This window comes from Dasypus novemcinctus, chromosome 8, assembly GCF_030445035.2.
Source record: "Dasypus novemcinctus isolate mDasNov1 chromosome 8, mDasNov1.1.hap2, whole genome shotgun sequence".
Taxonomy (NCBI): Eukaryota; Metazoa; Chordata; class Mammalia; order Cingulata; family Dasypodidae; genus Dasypus; species Dasypus novemcinctus.
The window spans coordinates 116,114,818-116,139,396 of NC_080680.1; the positions used below are offsets into that span (position 1 = coordinate 116,114,818).

Below are 24,579 nucleotides of genomic sequence, written 5' to 3' on the forward strand. Positions count from 1 at the left end.
TCTTTTAGACAGCATGTAGTTAGCTGTTGTTTTTTAAAAATCTCTTTTCACAACCTCTTTGATTGTTTATTTCATTAAAAATTAATATATTGACTTAATTGAATGAGGACTACCAATTATTACCTGCTTGTCCCCTTCTGTTTTTGTTCATCTCTTCCTCTTTTCTGATCTTCTTTAGAATTTTCTTATTATGTTTTAGAATTCAGTTTTAATTCATCTATTTTGTTAACCATACACGCTGCATTGTTTTTAGTAAGTGCTACAGATATTATAATATATTCCTAAATTTTAACTGTTTACTTAAAATTTCATTTTTACTGAATAGTAATGACAATTTGTATATGAAGTATGAAATTTTCCCCAGTTGATAAATTGTCTCTTAATCTTGTTCAAAGTATTATTACCCATTATATAAGGAAAAACCCTTATAACCCTATATCAGATAACATCCAAACAAAAAAGAGAAACATTTGTAAGTGTTTCAAACAGAAGGAATATTACGTAAGGAATTAGTTACACAGGCCGAGGAATAACTGATATATGAAACCTATCAGTGACAGTGAGACAAGAAGGCGCAGAGAAGGATAGGGAATGAAAATGAGATCAGAAAGAAAGTGACCAGCACACACACTTCTGGCCTTTTCCACCTGAACCTTGAGTATCATTTTCAAATGCTATTATTTTGTTTCTATGAAAAATAGTCTTTTGATGTGCTTCTCATCTCCCCAACACTGGGTTCTTGCCTCCAGCCCTTACCTCCTCTAGATAAGGTGTTAGGGCACCTTTCATTTCTTCACTTCTTTCCCCAGGACTGCTTCCTGGGAGGGCTTTGTTTTTCAATGCCTACTTTCGTCACTGTGTTATGGGAGTTATTTCTGGCTGAAGTTTTCTTTTTTCGCTCTCTTTTAAAAAAACTTTGTGACATATATTTAACAGGTATAGTACCAATTATAGGTTCAAAATATTGGGATAGAAAAATCATTTGTATGATAATTAGAAATGAATCTAAATACCACACATTGGGGGAGATGGGTTATCATATATTCCAAGGTAAGGCCCACTGACAGGGTGCCGATTTCCAAAAGAGAGGCACAAACAAACATGGGGGAAATGCAACTATGCACTAAAGTAGACTTGGTGTTCTAATAATGGAAGAACTTGTAATATTAATGCAAAGACAGTGGTAACCAGAGGTTCTGAGGGGAGAAAAAAAGAACAATAAGTACATCACTGGGCATTTTTGAGACATTGGAATCTTTCTACATGATATGTCAATAACAGATGCCAGCCATTGTACATTTTGTCAAAACATATGAAATTGTGCAATGCGAAGTGTAGAAGATAATGTAAACTATGGACCATGGCTAGTGGCAGTGCTTCAGTGTGTGTTCATCAATGTAGCAGATGTACCACACTAATGAAAGATTTGTTAATGGGGGAAAGTATGGGAGGGGCAGGGGGTGGGGTATATGGGAATCCCCTATATTTCTGATGGAACATTTTTGTAATCTAAAGCACCTTTAAAAATAAAGATAGGGAGAAGATGTACCTCAACTGGTTGAGCACCTGCTTTCCATGTAGGAGGTCCTGGGTTCAACCCCTGGTACCCCCCAAAAAAAATAAATTATAGAAAAAGAAAGAGAAAAAAATTATAATGAACCCTTGTTTTTATAACATTCTGATTCATGTCTTAGTTTCAATAAAAATGGTTGTAAAAGAATAGTAACTAAGCCATCTCTCTACCAAAAAAATTAAGATTAGTTTCATTATCTTGAAATAATACTATTCTGAAGTGACTGGTGGAGGGGCTTAATTTGAGTAATGTTGGAGTTAGGAATTTGGGGGACTCTGGGATCTGTGAGTAAGGACAGGAAGGAGGAAAGAAATGGGTAAAGAACTCTGTTCTTGGAGAAGAAATTTAGCCATATGGTGGCAGACAAGGTCCTGAGAAGGTGGCCAGAAAGGGATTCCTTGTGATAGGGACTGTCAATGAACGTCAGAAACCATGAGTCAAACACCCATTTCAACTTATTTCCTGTGTTTTTTCCCATTATCTTCATATGTTTGGTCAAGTCTCCTTAGCCTGGTTAGTGATTCTGTTGTTAATGAAATGTCAAGGTTTGTGCTTATATTTGGGTCAAGCAGTTCACGGAAAAGAGAACAGTGATGCAGGAAAGACATCTTCTCCTGGAAGAAAATAAGGCTCACCTGATTGTGGAGAAGAAAAGAATTTATCCTCAATCTCGCAAGTAGTGGAGCACAGCTAGAAAATGTGGCTGGAACAGAGAACAAAGAAAAATGACACAATTTATACCCCTAAGCCTAGCACACAAGCCTTTTCTCTGTTTCTCCATAGATTGGATACTTCAGAGGTTACAGCCTATCAGAGAAGTCTAACTTTCCCATGCAAGTCCCCCAGTTTTTGATAGAGGGCTTCTCCCATCACATTCCAACCATTTTGGCTTTTATCTGCTCCTTTTGCCAAATAAGGAATGGAATTTAGTGCTGAATTGGTATTCACTTAGCTCTTTCTTGTGCATCCTTTTTACCGGCTATAGGATTGGCTTAAGCTGGTTTTCTTTTTTCCTGCTTGACTCGAAAGTGGGAGACTGAGGCAGTAGGTTGCTAGATTACATTAATTAATATTTTCTTTCTCCCTGCTTTATATTACCTTTATGTGAAAACTAAACTGATTTTCGTCTCTTACAGTAATAAGATGCCTAAGGTCTAAAGAGCTTCAGGAAGTGGTAATAACTGGCAATGAGAAGTTATACACTTCTGAGAATCCCCAGAACTGTTTGTGGAATCAGGAAATTCTTCACATATTCATGAGGAGGGCTTGGATAATTAGTTTCAGTATATAAGGTAATAGTGACTCTCATAAGATTGGAAATCTTTGAGATATTTATGTAATGCTAGTTTCTAGTTTCTAATACTTCTGTATATTTCCCCCTAGTTTTATGTATTTTATTTGTATTTATTAGATTTCAAATTGAAGAATGCAGAGGGGTATAAGGCAGGGATTTATTATTCTCTTTCTCTTTCTCAGTCATTCAATCTGAGTGATAGGTATACCTGCCTAGATGAATTCTTTGAATATGCCTATGGCATGAAGTGGGATGGAGTTGCAAATTAGCTTGTTAGAAAATGGAATAGCTTGATAGCTTATAGGTTTCCATTGTATAGCTTCAAAACTTCTGAATTTGTTATGATTTTGAAATTGCTATTCACATTCACATAATCATCTGTAAATTCCAAATGATTACGGTTTCAGGACCAAATGCAGGAGTTTTTAGATTATTTGTAGAATAAAACCCTTCCTCTCTTTACTCACTAATTTAATAAGTAAGAATTAAATGACAGCACATAAAAAATCCTGAACTTTGTAAGCAATTATTATTATTAACCAAAAGTTAATGTAGCTAAATGAGTTGTTTCTACTACATTATCAGTAGGATATGATTGGAAGAACAAAAGTCTGGACAAAGCCATTAGGATACTTGGAACAAGAACGCTAGCAATCTACAGAATAGATTACGGATAAGGTACATCCTCAAGACTCCTGATTAGTTATTTGAAATAGAGTAATGGGTCTAATATAATTAAGTCTTCAGGGCATTATTCATGAAGTTTCAAAAAGTTTTTAACATATTTCCCAGATGCAATTTAAAGTTTTGGCTTAAAGAAATTGTGGAAATCCCTGAGAGCAAGAAGTATTTAAATTACCTCCCTGAGCCTTGAGAAGATTCTTTAGAGGATTTTATAGACCTTCACAATGGGAAGCATTTGTACCTGGGCTTCAAGGGCAAATGAAATCTGCCATATTCTGTAACTGAACTGCGCACTATTCGTTTTCCTTTTACTTCTGAACTAGCAGAACTAAAATACACTCTCTTTGTCATAGTACTTGGCTATTAGGTAGAAAATGTTTCAAAATGCCATTATTATCCAGACATTAAGTTCTGTAATATCATGGCTCCCCAACAGTCATCCCTTCTTAAGAAATTTATCAGCCTCATGGAAAATTTTGTAGTAGATTGTAAATAGATCAAGACAAAATAATCATCTGTATTTTTGCAACCCAGGAGATGTGGTGACCTTCCATTTAGAGGTAACTGCTGAAAACATGTTCACTAATGCAAATCCGGGGGCAGGGGGTATGTGAGTCAGTCCTATGAACTGAGTTGAACTAAACCATGAGTTTTGGGGATGGGGCTTTTTTATACTAAAGAGTGTCTATAGGGAATAGGAATAAAAAATTCAAAGAGAATTATTTTGCACATCATGAAAAAAATGGAGAAAAAATGAAAAATCTGTCTGAAAGAGCAGTTTCATATCCAAAGCACTTTGAACATTCATAAAAGATGGATGCTTATGTCTAGAATTTATCTTAATAGGAATAAAGATGCTTTTGCTCAGAATACAGTCCCTGGTGCATGACAAGTACCTGTGTGTCTAACAGTATAATTTCTCCTTGATCCAATGAGGTTACTCCGCAATAGGCAGCAGATCTGCACTCTTGATCCAGATTATAAAGCAGGCTGGTGTTTACAAAATTCTGATTCTGAATTCATGTCAGAGCACCAATTATTTATGTTTGGTTCAGTTTAGCAAATGTTTATCCAGCACTAGTCATAAGTAAGCAGTTGTCTTACTTATTGTCTGTGCTTGAAACTCTCACTGGGGGTGCTGTTTGGAAAACTTTATCACTTGTTCTTAAATACATTTTGGATTTACGGAAAAAGGAAACTAACAGGAGCAATGAGTCCTTAGCTGATATGAAAGAATTTTGACTCTTAGAGTTATGTTTGGATGAGTATTTGGGGGATTATTTTGAATATTTTTCAGTTTTTTTCTTGGTGGCTTTAAACATAATATTTGTGAAATACACACATGCACACAAACATATATATTACAGTTTTAGAGGAATGAAGTGAAATAGCCTTTCTTTAAAAATGTCAACATGTGAATTCTTTCTTTTAAACTTCACTGGGCTTTTGCCACAGTGATATAAAACTATTCACTACAAAGTCGATAGAATTTGGTATAAAGTACATCCCGTGTCATGTCATGGAGGTGAAGAACAGTAGTAGATTGTGTTGGTTAAGAAGAGACAAGGTAGATACCTGAGCAGTTTTGATGGGTGAAATTTTAAAGATATAGTACAAAGGAGATATTGTTGTCAGAAATAAAAAAGAACATGAGAAAAGAACAAGCTTAATAAGTCAGTTGAAGATGAATGAAATTGAAAAAAACAACAAAATGAAAAATAGAAAAATAGGAAAAGCTAAGTGCTTTACATTTATTGCCTTTCCTTCAAGAACCCCATCATGAGGGTAATAAAATTCTCATATTATGGGTGAAGAAACTGAGATTCAGAGATGTTAAATAAATTCCCGAAGGTCACATAGTTAGAAACTGGAAATGTTAGGATTTAAACTCATGTTCTTTCCACAGGACAAAGCAGGCTTGGTTTGTTAGTGAGCTGCATGGTGGCAGTGTTAGAACAATGGCTCTTACAGGGAGATTGGGCCTGTGCTTCTCTCAGTCATCATTTGCCAGGGGGTTAGGATTTGGGTGGTTTTATTTATCACCTATCACTGACAAGGTGGATCTGGGACTTACAGCAAAAGAAGCATGCACATTTAGGGCACCAAAGAATCCCAAAAGGGTAGAACAAATGAAAATAAGGAAAAATAGGATAGAAGGAGAAGCACCCTAGTAAGAGCTGAAAGCAGATCTGGGTGGTTAAAAGCTGGTCGAAATAGGTCCAAAGGATCCAGTTCAGGCCTTAAACTTATGCCAAGGTTCCTAAAGAAGGAGAAATGGTCGATGTGTTAAGTGCCTCTTTGTTTCCAGAAATGCCTGTTGTTTTATGAATGAATGAGAGCACTTCCAGTGGATTCTGTGGGTGCTCCCTGTGTCCATGGACAGGGATATGATGGGGAATGCATATGTGTGTGGAGGGGATGAACCTGAGGAGAAAATGAAAAGAGATAGCATTCAGGGATAAGGTCTTTAGAGGCAAGTATCACATTCATCATTCTTCGGTGACGGTAGTGGATATTTTCCTGGGGAATCTTCCCAAGTGGGAGCTGTCAGAGAGAACTGCCCTGTTGGACAACGTCTCTTTGGTCACAGGCTTTTGTTTCAAGACTTGCTTAATTGGGCTTAGGTAACAACCAATTAAAATGTGTTTGCATTAAGAGAATGAAAAGACAGCCACAGACTACTAGAAAATATATGCAAATCACATATCCAACAAAGGATTAATATCCAGAATATATAAAGAACTCTCAAAAATCAATAATACGTAAACAAACAACCCAGTTAAAAATGGGCAAAAAACTTGAACAGGTACTTCATCAAAGAGACTATTAGGATGGCAAATAAAGCACAAGAAAACATATTTAACTTCATTAGCTGTTATGAAAATTAAAAATTAAAATCATGATGAAATATCAGTACTTGCCTATTAAAATGGGTTAAAAATGCTGACAATACCATATGCTGATGAAAATGCAAAGAACCTGGAACTCTCATACATTACTGTTAGGAAAGCAAAAGTGATACAGCCACTCTAGAAAACTGTTTGGCACTTTCTTACAAACTTAAACATGTACTTCTTATATGATCCAGTATCCCATTGCTTCATATATACTAGAAAAATGAAAACTTATGTAAAAAGAAAAATAAGCATGGTACATCCATTCTATGGAATTCTACTAAGCAATAAAAATAGACAAATTATTAATATAAACAACTTGGTTGAATCTCAAAGGCTTTATATTACTAATTAAAAAATGCCAGACCCCACTGATTATGTATTGTAGGATTCCATTTATATGACATTCTGGAAAAAGGTAAAAACTACAGGGACAGAAAGCATGTCAGTCATTGACAAGGCTTCTAGGTGGGAGAAGGGATACTATAAAGGAGTAGCACAAGGGAATTTTTTCTTTGGGGGGGATAGAAGAGTTCTGTGGTGATGGTTATACAAATCTATGCATGTTTTATAATTCGTGGAGGGGAATACAAAATAAGAAAAAAAAGTCCATATTAGTCTACAATATTATACTGTATGAAAATTCAGAATACAAGTAAAATGAAAATTCCTTTTACTCCCACAGGGGAAAAAAAAGGTATTTTCACTGTAAAAATAAGATGTCAGATTATTGGACTTTACCTGATTGTACCTGGTTTGGTGGCAATCAAGCACTCAAAAATCACAGATTGTGTTCATTTCTGACCATTTACCCTTCAAATTGACACACTTCTTTCAGTTTATTAAGAGCCATCCAGTTCCCATTAACTCTTTCTGCCTTTGTAGCCAGGAGCCTGTATAATGTTATTTCACAATTCTCCAGTGTAGTATATATTGTATTGCTTTTATAGTTTATAGAAAAAAATCTCAGCTAAGTATAGGGCATAAGCAAGCCTGAGTTTGAGCCCACACTTTACTATATGACTTTATTAGTTATGAGCCTTTTTTTTTTTAGTTAGTTATGAGCCTTAAACTCTCTTAGGTTAGGTTTCCTTATCTTGAAATTATAATGTTCTTGGGTTAAATAACATACTGTATGAAAAAACCACAAATATCTTGTCCTAGAATGGGTGATCAATACATATTTCTGTTATTCCTTTTTTTCTTTTTCTGCATTGTATATTTCTTCACTTCTTCCTTTTCTCCATACATTCTTCCTTTTCCTATTTTCTTTCTTTCTTCCTTCTTATTGGGTTCATGGCAAATTTTAATATTTGTGCATTGGTGTGCTTGGACTTACCATAGGAAAGAAAAAGTATTATGTGTTCTTAAAAAAATTCCCTGTTTTCCTACAGATAAAGAGAAGCAGTAAAATGGAATGGAAAAACCAAACTATTCTGATAGAATTCTTTCTGAAGGGGCTTTCTGGTTATCCAAGGCTTGAGCTACTCTTTTTCGTCTTGATCTTGATAATGTATGTGGTCATCCTTCTGGGCAATGGCACCCTTATCTTAATCAGCATCTTGGACTCCCACCTTCACACCCCTATGTACTTCTTCCTGGGGAACCTCTCCTTCCTGGACATCTGCTACACCACCACCTCCATTCCCTCCACACTGGTGAGCTTCCTCTCGAAAAGAAAGACCATTTCCTTCTCTGGCTGTGCAGTTCAGATGTTCCTTGGCTTGGCCATGGGGACAACAGAGTGTGTACTCCTGGGCATGATGGCCTTTGATCGCTATGTGGCCATCTGCAACCCTCTGAGATATCCTGTCATCATGAGCAAGGATTCCTATGTGCCCATGGCAGCTGGGTCTTGGCTTGCAGGGGTTGTCAATTCTGCAGTACAAACTGCTTTAGTGGTACAGTTGCCATTCTGCAGGAATAATGTCATCAATCATTTCTCCTGTGAAATTCTTGCTGTCATGAAGTTGGCTTGTGCTGACATCTCAGGCAATGAGTTTACTATGCTGGTGGCCACGACACTGTTCACATTGATGCCCCTCCTCTTGATTGTAATCTCATACACATTAATCATTTCCAGCATCCTCAAAATTCGCTCCTCTGAGGGGAGAAAGAAAGCCTTCTCCACTTGCTCAGCCCACCTGACTGTGGTGATTATATTCTATGGCACCATTCTCTTCATGTACATGAAGCCCAAATCTAAAGAGTCACTTATTTCAGATGACTTGGATGCTACTGACAAACTTATATCTATTTTCTATGGGGTGATGACTCCCATGATGAATCCTTTAATCTACAGTCTCAGAAATAAGGATGTGAAGGAGGCAGTAAAACACCTACTGAGTAGGTTTCTTAGCAAGTGAATAGAAAGCTATTGGATTGTTAATGTGTTGGATGTTATTGAAACTTGAGAATAATGTTGCAATTTTGGTTACTTTTACATTTTCTTTTCACTTTCATATTTTATATTAAAATTTTCTACAATGAGATATAGCTTCATAAGTAATGCAATCTCACTATAGAGGATTTGTGAGACACTGGACATACATATGCACAGGACACTGAAGAAAATAGAGGTCATCTATCATTCTGTCACTAAGAGATGGCCATTATCTAATATTCTGAATAATATCCTTCACATTCTGTATTTTTTGCAGAGTTGGAATTGGGCATTTTTTGCTTTTCTTATGTTCCCTTTTTTACATAGCATTTTCTTATAGGCAATGTGTCACTAAATATTTCAGAATAAATAAAGTCTTCCTTTTGAAAAAACAAATTGGAAAAACAATCAAACAAAACAAAGCAAAAATACCATACCCATTTATTTTTAAGTGCAGAATTTTGTGTCATAGTTTCACATTAATTTCCAGAGCCTCTTAAACCATTGAATTCTATTTTTTGCACAGTATTTTATTCTATTTTTTCTGTGCAACTCTAGGGATATTGAGCATTTAGGACTACTAATGAAGTAGATAAATGGGGTGTAGAAGTGAAATCTGTGCAATCAGCCAGAGTTTCCTGGCAAGTCTTAGCTTGCCTGTTAGCTTTATCATGAAGTAAATTTTCCAAAAGTAATAAAAAGTAGTTTGAGAAGAAGTCTGCTGGTCCAGATAACTATGTGGGCAAGTCTTGAGCTGGAGGGATGGTCAGTTCAGTGCTCATATAGAAAAGCCAGATTTCTTTGGTGTCCTGAGGAAATTCCAGGACTTTTTCAAATATTAGAAGAGAACTATCCAGGTTCTTTATTTTTAGTGAGAAGATCTGTTTTCTTCTCTTCTCTCCATCACCAACTGGCCCTGAGACTTCGGGGATCTGAGCAATACATGAGCAGAGGATTGGGACATGTCAGATAGCAGGTGACAACTTATTTTCTTTGGTTGTTACTTCAACTCAAACTGAAGAACACTTCTAATTTGCAGCCCTGGATAAATGAGAAAGTGTGTTTAGGAGTGAGCCACATCCTATTTTTCTGATTGAATTTTATTGATGGGTCAGTGAATTCAGAAATTATTGGGTACACACACAATTTCATAGACAAATAAGAGCTAAATGTTTGAGGAGTCTTTGGGTATATTAATTTCATTTCATCTTTTCCAGCTAACTTTTTAATTTTCCTGACAAGAATAGTGAATCATCCTGAACTACAGTTAATTACATCTAGTTTCATCATAGCTGTTCTTGTGGCAAGGTATGAAATCATTGACTATCACATTTATGCCATGACAGAATAGGTCTTGCTATACCATTCCCTTAAAGCAGCTCTTAGCATGTTTTGTTTTCCTAAGAATTCCAAGTAGGTGGCAAACCTCTGGAGTGAGACCATCTTAGATTCTTAGACTCTAATTTTACTTCTCCTCATAGGTTCAAACACTGCTGGGATGACTGATTTAGTTCCAAGTCTTATAACCAAACTTATAAATTAATGATAGAAAGTTAACCTGGGAAGCAGCTGTGGCTCAACTGATAGGGCATCTGCCTACCATATGGAGGGTCCAGAGTTCGATACCTCGGGCCTCCTGACCTGTGTGGTGAGCTGGTCCATGTGCAGTCCTGCCATGCACAAGGAGTGCTGTGCCATGCAGGGGTGTGCCCCACGTAGGGGTGCTCATGTGCAAGGAGTGCGCCCCACAAGGGGAGCCATCCTGCATGAAAGAAGCGCAGCCTGCCCAAGAGTGGCGCTGTAAACGCGGAGAGCTGACACAGCAAGATGACACAAGAAAAAAAGTAACACAGTTTCCCAGTGCCGCATGACAAGAATGCAAGCGGACACAGAACACACAGCGAATAGAAACAGACGGCAGACAACGGGGGGGATGGGGAGAGAAATAAATAAAATAAATCTTTAAAAAACAAAAGGAAAGTTAACCTAACCAAGTAGAAATTTTAAGGCACACATTTCTCATCCTAGGACAAGACAGGGAGGGTTTTTCCCCTCACAAGAATGTAGAATCAAGGTCTTATGAAAATAGTTAAATCATCTGTCTTGATGTATTCATGTGTTCCAATTTGCCAGGCAAATACACTGTTATAAGAATATTGATATGCTTCATTTAATACTTGAGCTTCTAGAGTGTTTTTCATTCAAAAATTTATTTTGAAAGCTTCTTACAAGAGGATTATTTTGTTGTTGTTGTTAGCATAGTAACATATGTGTATCTGGTATGTGCGTGTGTGTGTGTGTGATTTTCCTATTAGATCGCAAAATATATAAGGGTAGTGACCTCTATATATCCCCTCCTCTCTCTCCTACTTCGCCGAATTCAGAATCTCTCATTTAGATTTTATATAGATTTTAAGTCCATGAATGGAGAAATTTTATGAAAGGAGGTGCAGCAGGTGGGAAGCATACTTTTATTTCACTCAAATTCCCAAACAAGTTCATGGTTAGGAACTAAGAGCAGGTACTATAGCAATGCCAAATTATATTTTTTCATCCAACAAATTATTTCATCTTTCAGTGCAATTTTATGCCTGCCCAATTTTCAAATACTCTAAGGCTGAGATCATGTTAACTTTTTCTGAAATGGCCACCTAAAATAAAAATGTAGAAATATCTCAACTATCTGCTAATTCACATACTTTACCACACTAAAATCCTATGATGTGAATAATAGTGTCACTACATCCTAGATGAGGTCACTGCAGTCTAGAGGAGATACCTTTCCCAAGCCTCACAGCATGCAAATGATCGAGAAGCACATATACACCTTCCTATTCTTTCCCTAATTTGGACTACTCTTTTTACTATAGCAAATTATTGCTCTCTCTGGGCTTCTAGTCATGACATCTAATACCAGTGCTTCTCAGCAGCTCATCTGAAATGAAGAAATAAATGATGACTTGCATATCAACCTCCATCACAAGTCTAATAAAGCGGTGGACTTGGCCCAGTGGTTAGGGCCTCTGTCTACCACATGGGAAGTCCGCGGTTCAAACCCTGGGCCTCCTTGACCCATGTGGAGCTGGCCAATGCACAGTGCTGATGCGCACAAGGAGTGCCCTGCCACGCAGGGGTGTCCCCCGTGTAGGGGAGCCCCACGCGTAAGGAGTGCGCCCCATAAGGAGAGCCGCCCGGCGCGAAAGAAAGTGCAGCCTGCCCAGGAATGGTGCCGCACACACGGAGAGCTGACACAAGATGATGCAACAAAAAGAAACACAGATTCCCATGCCGCTGACAACAACAGAAATGGACAAAGAAAGACAACGCAGCAAATAGACACAGAGAACAGACAACCAGGGCAGGCGGGCGGGAGGGGGGTAGGGGAAATAAATAAATAAATAAAAACAAAAAAAACTATCTATTAAAATATTCTGAAAACTACTTTTGAAAGCGAAATTCATTATATTCCTTAGAAAAAAGCCTTGAAAACAATCACATTATATGTCTAAAAGGATGCTTGGTCACAATTAATAAGAATCAAATCAAGTCTGAAATTAGGGGAAGCACTAAAGTTAATTGAATGTGAGGGACAGAGGAATATGACAACTAGCCCCAATCTTCCAGAAAGAAGAAATGGAAGGTAGAAAGATTTTCCTGATGTTTCAGTAAAAATAACACTTATTTAACAAAATGAATGTATTCATAATTTATTGTGTGTAAATATCATTTTATCTTTGAAATTGTAAGACAAATATTCTAGCAGAACTTGTACTATAAAGTTAAGTTTTTAATCCTTTTGTAAAAAAAATTTCCTAAGTCAGGTTAGTTCCCATGAGTTAAATCTCACATATTTGGCATCCTTGGCAACGTGGCATTATTTCCTAACTGGATTATTTACCTACTTATCACCTACTGAATGCTGGGCACTGTGCTAGCCACCAGGTCTTGAGACATAAATGAAAGAGAATATTAAATGGAACAGATGGACATGTAACTTGGAACTAATGTGACAATATATAGACATAGAGTTGGAGAACCATGATTGCCTGCATGCTCTGACATAGTGTTCCAGATTCTTCTTAATTTAGTCACTTGGGTAAAATAAGTGACTATGGAATTCAACAGAACCATTCTCATGGAGACAACAGGCAGGGGTATAGTTGGGGTCTCTTTCTAAGAGGTATGCAAGTATAGGACTTTGACATGGACGATAATAGATATATAGAATATGAGTGTGCTTATTTCTGAGTGTGTGTGAGATACTATCCTTTGGGGAATCCCAGATAAAAAAGAATGCTACCTTCTATCCCAACTGCAACTTCTCCTTTGTTACTGACTTGACTTATAAACATTTCCCATTCTCTCCTATTTTAAAATAATGAAAACAAAACAAAATCAACCAAACAATATCCTTTTGTAGCATCTGTCTAGCTACTACTCATTTTTCTTTTGTTTTTAACCTAACTGCTTGAAATCAGACTAACACTAACTATTCACTTTTCCACCTCTCATTAATTCCTCAACTCACTACAATCTGGTCATGGGCACTGCTCTTATTAAGATTTACCTAGTCCAATTTCATATATAATTTTTAGTTCGTATCCTACTTGATCTCTCTGTAGCACTGTATATTTTTTTCTTTGAATTACAACTTCATTTAATTTCTTTAAATATATAATGTATGTTTATATAATATATATACATATATAAATTTTAAAGTAAAATTTGCTCATTGTGAAATATTCAAATGCTACAAAATATGCAGAGTAGACATTCGAATATGGTTATGGTTTCATATGCATTTATGTAGTTTATACACAAATCACACATTTAATTTATATATTATAAATAATATTTGGGGAATGTAGGTAAATTTATTTTCAAAGTATATATATTTATTTAATATTTAAAATACCACATATTCCCTGCAGTTGGCTTTATCATTCAAAACATACTATTCTCTTTTCAACATGTTTATGTATATATACATAGGTATGTTTGTATAATGCTGAGTATGATTTCCAGGACAGGATAAAAAATTTATCAAAACTTCTCAGCATCTATGAAATAAGTGGCTTTTATTCCTCAATCTAATAACATCATTAAATTTATAAATATAATTTGGAGTTGACACTTCTTGGTTGTGATTAATCAATACTTTTAAGATCCAATCCTTTAAGGTCTTTATGAATTCTGTCAATTTTTTATCTAGAATTTTGGGAGCCATAGTTAAAAGTATAATTATACTTTCAATCATGGCTAGAATAACTAGGCAGAAGATCAACAAGAATATAGGTGACTTGAAAAACACTATACTCCAACTAGACCTATTAGATATCTATAGAATAGTCAACCAAACAACAGCAGAATACATATTCTTCTCAAGTTCACACAGATATTCTCCAGGACAGATCAAATGCTATGCAATGAAACAGATTTAAATGCATTTGAAATCTTAGAAATCATACAATGTATATTATCTGACCACAGTGCAATCAAATTAGAAATCAACAACAATGAAATTTGGTAAATTCAGAAATATATGGAAATTAAACTACACATTTTCCTAAATAACTAATTGATCAAAGAAAAAATCAGTCACTGTGGAAACCAGAAAATACTCTGAGATGAATAAAATTGAAGCCCAACCTATGTAAATTTATGGTATGCAGATAAAATAATACTTAGAGGAAATTTATAGATCTAAACATAGATATTACAAAAGAAAAAAGGTGTCAAATTAATAACCTAACTTATCAGCTTAAGAAATTAGAAAAAACTAAACGAAAGCAAACAGAAAGAAGTAAAAAATAATGATTAAAGTTTAAATAATTGGGAAGTGGATGTGGCTCAGGTGACTGAGATCCTGCCTACCACATGGCAGGTCCCTGGTTTGGTTCTTGGTGCCTCCTAAAGAAGGCAGCAAGCTGGCATGATGGGCAGGCATGGCAAGCTGACACAACAAGAAACACAAGAAGAAAAAACATAATGAGAGACACAACAAAGCAGGGAGCAGAGGTTCCTGGTACCTCCTAAAGAAGACAGTGAGCTGATGCAATGGGCAGGCCCAGTGAGCTGACACAAGATGATGCAATGAGAGATGCATCAAAGGTCCTGGGTTCAGCGCCCAGTGCCTCCTAAAAAGAAACAAAGAAGACACAGCAAGGGCAAACAACAAGGGGGTGGGGAGAAATAAAATTTAAAAAAAATCTTAACGTTTAGATAATTAACATACAGGAAAAAAAACAGAGAAACATTTTTTAAAAAGTTGGTTCTCTGAAAAGATTAATAAAATTGATGAGCCATTAGCTAGACTAACAAGGGAAAAAAAGAGAGAACACTAATTATCAAAATTGGGAAAGAAAGAGAGCATGCCAACTTGGTGAAGGTATGGATCCAGTTGTTTAGTCAAACGCTAGCTTAGTTGTTACAGTGGAGATGTTTTATAGATTGCATTAGTATTTGTAATAAACTGAATCTAAGAAAAAGAGACTATCCTTCCAAATGTGGGTGAGCTTCATTCAATCAGATGGAGGTCTTAACAAGAATCGAGGATTATAGATATCAGAAGGAATTCTGCCTTGTACTAGACCCACCCTTCCTTCCTGAATTGCCATCCTAAGGAATCTGGAATCAAGAATTCATCCTAGCTTCTAGCCCAGTGAGACCCAGCTCCTCTGGACTTAGCCTCTGTACCCAGGAAAGCTGTGAGATAAGACATTTGTGTTTCTTCAAGCTGCTAAGTTTCTCATTCATAACTTTTTCGTTTTTATTTCCTGATAGGGTCTTTTTCTTTTATGTTTTCCTTTCTCTTATATTGCTTTCTTTCTTTCTTTTTTATGTAATATATTATAAAGATAATGAGGTTAAAATTACTTTATCTACAAACGATAGTAAAAGATAATTTGCCTCCTTTCACACATAATAGTCCTGAAATATAATTTTAATACAGTGAGTCAGATATTCATATTAAAGAGAGAAACACTGAAGTTCAGAAGAAATATTTTCTATACATGAATAGCAAATATTTAAACATGCTACTAGGCATACTGGGAATATTTAATCATGCTACAAATTGCTTTAACAGTAAAATGCATTTTATCTTTCATTATGTGAAATAATTTTATAGCATACTAGGCTGTCATTTAAAAAAAACTCAGCATTTACCACCTTTTATTGAAATCATAAGATGACATGTGTATTTATCTCAATTCCTATAGGATTCTTCAAGGCAGGGAATGTGTCTCAGGTATTTCCATTCTGTAACTGGTCAAGTGGTCATAGCTCCTATTATAACTACCTTTCACTGCCCATTCCATATTCACTTTCCCCTCAGCAAGCACCTCAGCTGGCAGTGGTTCTTTGCCTGGTGGGACGACCTACGTCTTCAGGCCTGAAGTTTCTGAGCCATTACTAGTCCTGCCTGGTTTGGGTCGTTGCAGTGTTCCAATGACTTTAATCACAGGGCATTGTAGTACCAAGGATCTCCTGTATTCCACACCAGCTCTTCTTTGCCTCCATGTGTAGTTGCAGTCCTATTTCCCCTTGATGATCAGGATCAATCACCCAGCTGGTATAGCAATTCTTCTTTGCCTGTGCATTCCAAGGCATGAGGAGTGCAAAGTGGCCAGGTAGCAGTCTTAACTTCTGTTCAATGGAATCATCGTTGTCTTATGTTGACAGCTCTCCTTCTTTTGGAACTAACACCTGTAGACCTCCAGAAGTTAAAGTTGTGGGGACAGGAAGCACATTTTTTTTTCTGCGTATCACTAGAGGTAATGAGTGGTACTGCTCCCATTTCTACCCCTTGATTTCTGGGCCTGCGAATCCTGGCCATGGAGATGCTGCTTTAGCACATTTAGAGCATCCTGGAGAACTCTGTTCCCGCCCTGCCACCTAGTTGGTTCCATAACTGAAACTTCAAAAGGCCATTCCACCATTCCATCAGTCTTCCTGCTTCAGGATGATGGGGAACATGGTAAAACCAGTGAATTCCATGCGCGTTTAAGAATTTCTGTATTCACAGAGCTTATTAGTATGAGTTTCATAGAGTAGGTATGTAGTACATTTGATCTACAACAGCCAATAGAAGAATGGAGAGAAGACATGAGTATACAACTCATTAAAAAATGTACATCTTTTTAACATATAAAAAGTTAAATATCTCTGGAAATAAAACACCATTTAAAACAATAATGAGATATTTAAAGTCATTTAGGTAGGAAAAAGTCTGAACCACTGACAACATTCATGGCTGATCAGAGCAAGGTGAAATCAGCACAACACTGGTGAGAACAAAAATTTTATCTTTTTGAGTCATAGAAATCTTCATTTACCTTGACCTACTCATTTCACTTCTAGAATTCTATCCAAAAATATTTGAAATTATATTTAAAAGAAAAAAAGGAAGAAAAAGAAAAAAGAAAAGAGAAAAAGAAACCAAATCCTTCAATAGGGCTCAGCCTTATGGAGCCTCAGAGAAAGCTATGGGGGAGATTGACAACTGATTTTAACATGAGTTATTATATTGTTTTATAATTAAAATCAGACCTCTTTCTGCACTGTGGTTATCACTAGGTTGTTCAATTATAACTTCTTTCCAGCTTTCTTCTTTCCACCTTTATATTGTATGAGGATTTTTTTTCTTCCCTTTCTTTCCTTACATTTTCTTTCCTTTTCCTACCTTCCTTTTTTTCCTTTCCTCCCTCCCTCCCTTTTTTCTTCATTCTTCAATTCTTCCTATCACTGTGAGTATGTATTACTATTAGAATCAGTAAAAATAAATTTATATTTATTCAAGAAGTCAACTTTTACTATAACCTAAACCTAATAGGTAGGAATGAAATTTTATTCATATGGCAAATAAAATATCAATTATCTTTCCACAATGTGTGTTTTTGTGTCTGTACATGCATGAATGTGAGAGAGAAAAAGAGAGAGAGAGAGAATTCATCTGGGGAAACAAACTTTGATCACAACACAGGAGCCTCCTCTTGACTTTGGTACCAAATAGAGTAATAGGCCTCCTGTAATTAGGCCTTTAGGGCTTTGTTTCTGAAGTCTCCTAAGTTTTACAGGTAGTTCATCTCTGAAGCAATTGAAAGTTGTGCATGGAGGTTTATAGATGTCCTCAAAACCAGAGTATTTAAATGGAGCCTAAAGTCTGGAACAGATTCTTTAGATATTTGTGGATCTCCACAGTGGGACAGTGCTCAGTCTGGGCTTCAGGGTCAAATTTAATTTGCCCTATTCCTTAGATTTATTGGTAAATATTAATTTTATTCCTATTTCTGAACTGGAGGACTGTAATAACATGTTATCTAAACCGAAGAGTTTAATGATAATATATCCTTGATATCACACCTGGGCAAGCCATGTTTTTTATAAGTGTCGACCAATCAGTAAATTTTGGTGATGTACTGATTATTCACTTGTGGATGCCTCTTTGGAGATTCAGTTATAAATGAGTAACTATGAAGATCTGCTGCAGGTAGATAAGCAAGATAAAAATATCTGCTGTAGTTGCAACCTAGAAGAGAAGCAACCTTTGATCTGGAGGTAAGTTACTGCAAGAAGTTACTGCAGAGAAAATAAGCAATTTCTTAACGATAAATAAAAGTTGTGCTAATGGGTTAAAGCTGCCAAGTTTGGAAATGGGTTTTTTTTTTTCCTCTCTCTGGGGAGAGACTTTGAGCATTGGAAATGGAATTTAGGGGTCTATTGACTGGGGTATCTTGGAAAAAAGAGACCTATGGGATTAAAAGAGCATTCCCACATCAAAGGTAATCATGCTGAAATGAATTTGCTCACCAGGAATGAATTATTTTTTTTATCAATTTGTAGTTTTTAGTGCATTACAAAATATTTGGACACCCAATGCTGTCATTTACTTTAGCTAATTGCAACTCACTCTACAATAGACAGAAACTATGTATTCTTCAGTATGGCATTCATAATGAAGAAGTCTGTGACTGCTGGTCCCCTAGCACAATTCAATTTCACTGAATTAGGTTTAGCAAATGTAGGTTAAGTGTCAATTGTGCTAGTTACTGTGCTAATTTGCTGGTGTCCAAATATTTGGAGTGACCTTGAATAAATACATTAAGATTTGTATGAGTAAGATGAAAATAATATCGTTTATGAGAACACTATGTGTGATCTGATTAAGCTGATTAAACTTTTAAACTATTAATACATGTACCTGACCTTATGGAAGGGTAATGATGACTGACTCATACAGGTAAATGATCTTCAGACTCTAAAGGAAGAGTCAAAAAACAGAGGCATGGAAGAAGCCACTAAAAAAAGGGGAAGTATTATTATACTAATTGCATTACATGACCTATCTCACCTAACCTTATCAACAAATAAATGAAATAGATACCATCTTATCTTCATTCTACAGTCGGAAGGGAGAAGGGATAATCAGAAATGTGCTCCAGGTCACCTAGTCGCTCCGGGACAAAGATGGCATTTGAACCAAGCCCACTCCCAGACCTTTGTTTTTCCAATATTATGGAATGTGCTTGACAGACTATTGTGAAGCATGAAGATTCCTCATGAGACGATGGTTTTCACAGAGAGATGAAGCTTACAGGTGCGTGCATAATTTCCATTATTCAAAGACCTCCACATCTACCGAATGCATAGTAGATTCTCAAATGGCTTACACTGTAACCCAGAAATTCTGGAAAACCCTAAAACTGCAATTTGTATAAAAAAGCTACAGAGAGTTGAGAGCTGGGATAAATTTCGAATAGGGAATCAGGTTGAGTTTAGGGTGATTCTGATGAGACTAGGTATGTCTTGAACTTGAGAAGCTGGAACTGTGATTCAGAGCAAAGCATCTCATGAAAATAGGTGGAGAAAATTCTGAAGAGCAAAGGGCATTGATTGGACCTAAGGATGGAAGAAGAATGATTGCTAACATTTATTGAGTAGTAATTTGGTTCCAGAAATTGTACTATCTCATTTAAAAAAATAATACAGTTAATGGAAAGTAGATGACATCGGGTTGAAAGATAGATCCCAAGCCAGGTCACAGAATAGCTTAGAGAGTGGTAGGGGATGGGGAATGGATATGGGCCTCTAATTCCTAATAAGCATATTAATCTTCCATAAGCTGTCTTGAGTGCTGAAAATGTGACTCTATCTAAAATATGTTAGTAGTCAGCAATTCCCCTTTAGTGTGTGGTAAGTGAATGAGCCAAAATATTTTAGCTATTTGCCCCTGTGCTCCTGGCAGTCATGGTTTTTGATGCAGAGTATTATTGGAAAAGTAAAAAGAGAATCGTTATCATTCTCAGAGTTAAGAAATGGCATGTTATTTATTTTCTGAATAGATAATACATTCACAAGAATAAAATTTCTTAAAAGGTTCTAAACAATATACAATATAGAACCTCTTTCACCACCTGTGTTAGTAAACCATCTATTTCCCTTAATGGAGATAAAAAATTATTCTCCAGAAAATCTATGTGTGAGCAAAAATGTATGCATGCAAGTATATATGTATATTTATATATATCACTTATATTGAGAGGTTTATTAAATTAAATATTAATATAACATTTATGTTATTATTATACATATACTTATGTATGTATTATTTCCTTAGGATATGTTCTTAAATGTGGAATTTATAGGTCAAAAGTCATGTACTTTTATAATTGCAATATAAAAGGAAGGTATTTGATGATCTATAGAATTCAGATAAAGTATTATATACTTTCCCTATCTGAGACAAATTACTGCTAATATATTCTAAAAAAACAAAATAAACCAAAATACAGTTCTTAAAGAGGGTGAAAAGAAGCAGTACTAGCGACAATCAATGAAAGATACATAGAAAGAGGGATATACTGATAAATAGATGAAGACCGACTACCCAATTTGTGTCATGTAAGAGCTGTAGAACTCTCAACAAGACATACTGTTAGAGAACTCTAAACTATCTCAGTAAAATCCAGGAATCTGGTGGTGGGTTAGAGATGGGTAGTAAAAGTATTCTATTACTGCCTTTTTCATTAGGTGTTTGAGGGATAGTAAGGGACGAGAGAGCACCCTGGTGGAGAACAAAGTAAATCTATAGGAGTAAGCTTGTTTAGTCCTAAGTGCATTATGACATACAAAAAGAGAACGTAACTATGGAATGAAGAATATGAGTACAGTGTTCACATAAAGGAGGAAAATGAACAGTGAATGACAACTTGATCATCCAGCAAAAATAAGGAGTTAGAAAAAAAAAGGGAATGTAACAATGTAAAATAATTATTAAAATGTATGATGGAAGGAATACAATTATATTAAATGTAATATAATATATTACATTGAATACTCCTCTCAAAGGCAGAAATTGTAAAGAAGGGATTAAAAACTTAAACCCAGCCAAATGTTATCTACAGTAGGATACTTTAATCAAAATGAAAAAGAAAAGTAAAAATAAAAGGATATGTAAAGAATTAACAAGCAAAAGCAAACCATAAAAGTGGAATTTAAGATTAAAAGTACCAAATAGGGTAAAGATATATCAAGTAGTGATAAAAGTCACAACTTATTAAGAAGACATTTCAGCTATAAACCTATATATATTAAAAATAGAAACTAAACACATAAAACAAAATAATCTTAGAAATACAAAGAGAATTTAATTAAAACATTTATGTAAAGTTGATCAAATCTAGAAGACACCACAAAATTATTTCAAAGTGTTCAACAATACATTCAATTAACCTGATTATTTGTATACATGCATGCATGTATGTATATAAAACCATGTGTATATATAAAACCATAGCCCTCTCAAAGAGAATTTACTCTTTTTCATTAACATTTATAAAATAGACCATTCTTTGGCCACCAGAAAGCTCAAAGCTTGTAGGGAATTATAGATCACATTTTCTTATTATACTAAAATAGAATTGGAAATAATAAAAATGGAACCAAAATATCCAATCATTAGTTAAGCAGGAAACACAAACTAGATAATTCTTGGATCAAAGAAAAAATGAAAAGAAAAACAAAAAATTACCAAGAAATCAATGAAAAGATCTTTCACTTCAAAATCTCAAATACAGAGCAAATACTATACTAGAAGAATAAGTTATATACAGAGCTGAATGCCTTTATTAACTGAGAAGAATGATGGAAAATTAAGAAATCTTGTTCTTATTTCTGGAAATTAGAAAAAATAAATCCTTATAAGCTTGGAAAAGGGCTTTACAAAGACAAAAACTTACATTAATGAAACAAACAACAACAACAAAAAGTAGGGAGAATAAATCTACAACAAAATTTGTTTTTTGAGAAGATCTACGTTATAGAAAAATTCCTTGTGAATCTAATAAAGGAAAAAATCAGGCAAGAATAGCAATGAAAAAAAAAAGAATAGTAATGAAAACGGAGATAGAACTTCTCTTATACAGAAAACTACAGGAATTATAAGGAATATTATATGTAACCTTATGAGAACGCATCTGAAGCCAGGAGGAAATGAATAATTTTCTAGAAAAAGTATCAACATCAGCTCCTCTCAAATCACTGTGCTATAGCCTTGCTTCATTCTGACCAATTACCTTTTATGTCTGGTATTTCTTTGGCTATGTTAGTATTGTCAACCAGATTACAAGGTGTCCTCTTTACTGAGTGGTTAAAAGCTTCAACTCTAAGACTGCTTAGATTTAAAGCATGGTTCTAACATATTTAAAGCATGGTTCTACATGACCTTGACCCTAAGCAAATTATTTAATTTCTTTTTGTCTTATTTACTGCCTCTATAAAAATGGGTATGGTGATGCTAATAATAAAAATAATTACCTCCTAAATTTGCTGTTTCAGTTGAAACTAGGTAATGCACATAGGAAACAGTAGAGGATTTGCACAGAGTAACAAAATATATTATTTTATCTTTGATTTTGTTCATTTATTTAACAAATGTTTCTACCTATGTGTGTATTCTCAGTACTAGGACTGTAGAAATAAACAAGTAAAAGTGCTTGTCCTTATAAAGCATAATTCTAAAACAAATAAAATAGACAATAAACATAACATACTGTACTTTCAGGGAAGGACAACAGCTTTATTATGCGATGGTTTATAGAAAATACACAAAGGTTTGCAGTCAGTCACACATAACGCTTGTTTTCATTAAACTTCAAGTTTACAAAAGTAACGAGGAATAAGGAAAAAAGCATAGGCTTCCTCAAGGAAGTCTTAGGTTAGAATCTAAGCTTTACTATTCATGATTTATCCTTGGCCAACTTTACTGAAGTTTTCTACTTTTAATTTATTTAACTGGAAAATGTGGATGGTAACAGCTCTCCCTTAGAACTGTGGTGAGATTAAATTAATTAAAGACTATTGCATGTGGCTCAAAACATGTTAGTTTCCTCTTCCCTTTCACCATTCATACCTCCCCTCTCTTATGTTCATTCTTCATTCCTCCCTTTTTCCTTTTGTCTTTCTTCTTTATTTTCTAGTTTTCCTAGGAGTGTGGCTTTTGTGCAAAGTTACACATTTGAAAGTAATCATAGTAAAATGTGTGTTATGTGTTAACATGCTCTTGTATCTTACAGGTAAAAGAGAAGCAGTAAAATGGAATGGGAAAACCAGACTTTCCTGATAGAATTCTTTCTGAAGGGTCTTTCTGGTTATCCAAGGCTTGAGCTACTCTTTTTTGTCTTGATCTTGATAATGTATGTGGTCATCCTTCTGGGCAATGGTACCCTTATCTTAATCAGCATCTTGGACTCCCACCTTCACACCCCTATGTACTTCTTCCTGGGGAACCTCTCCTTCCTGGACATCTGCTACACCACCACCTCCATTCCCTCCACACTGGTGAGCTTCCTCTCGAAAAGAAAGACCATTTCCTTCTCTGGCTGTGCAGTTCAGATGTTCCTTGGCTTGGCCATGGGGACAACAGAGTGTGTACTCCTGGGCATGATGGCCTTTGATCGCTATGTGGCCATCTGCAACCCTCTGAGATATCCTGTCATCATGAGTAAGGATTCCTATGTGCCCATGGCAGCTGGGTCCTGGATCATAGGGGTTGTCAATTCTGTGGTACAAACTGTGTTTGTGGTGCAATTGCCATTCTGCAGGAATAATGTCATCAATCATTTCTCCTGTGAAATTCTTGCTGTCATGAAGTTGGCTTGTGCTGACATCTCTGGCAATGAGTTCATCATGCTGGTGGCCACAACATTATTCATACTGACACCACTCTTATTAATCATTGTATCTTACACATTGATCATTTCCAGCATCCTCAAAATTCGTACTTCTGAGGGACGAAGCAAAGTCTTCTCCACCTGCTCAGCCCACCTGACTGTGGTGATTATATTCTATGGGACCATTCTCTTCATGTACATGAAGCCCAAATCCAAAGAGTCTCTTAATTCAGATGAGTTGGATGCTACTGATAAGCTTATATCCTTGTTCTATGGGGTGGTGACTCCTATGATGAATCCTTTAATCTATAGTCTTAGGAATAAGGATGTGAAGGAAGCAGTAAAGTACCTACTGAGAAGAAAACTTTTAAACAATTAAATGAGAAAGGGACAGGTGATTTTGTTATCACTATGTGGAAAGTAGTTAGGGGAGCCCTCAGCTGGGAAAGACATTTGAGATAGCAGTCAGACTATCTCCAAAGACTCAGACAGAGATTTTGTTGCCATTTCAAATTGTCTCTCATGGCTCTCAAGTTCCAGAGTTCCAGCTTATTCAGGTGCAAAGTATAATGAAAATTAGT

At 35.7% G+C, this 24,579-nt stretch overlaps 2 protein-coding genes across 2 annotated transcripts; both read left to right on the plus strand.

The window, feature by feature from the left end:
* The first annotated feature begins 7,857 nt into the window (after positions 1–7,857).
* LOC101417002 (olfactory receptor 13C9) lies at positions 7,858–8,811 on the plus strand. Its single transcript, XM_004462330.1, has one exon. It carries the CDS (start codon positions 7,858–7,860, stop codon positions 8,809–8,811), a length of 954 nt encoding a protein of 317 aa, XP_004462387.1.
* A 14,609-nt stretch (positions 8,812–23,420) lies between these two features.
* Positions 23,421–24,377, plus strand: LOC101437001 (olfactory receptor 13C2). The gene has a single exon (XM_004462374.1). It carries the CDS (start codon positions 23,421–23,423, stop codon positions 24,375–24,377), a length of 957 nt encoding a protein of 318 aa, XP_004462431.1.
* The last annotated feature ends 202 nt before the right edge of the window (positions 24,378–24,579 follow it).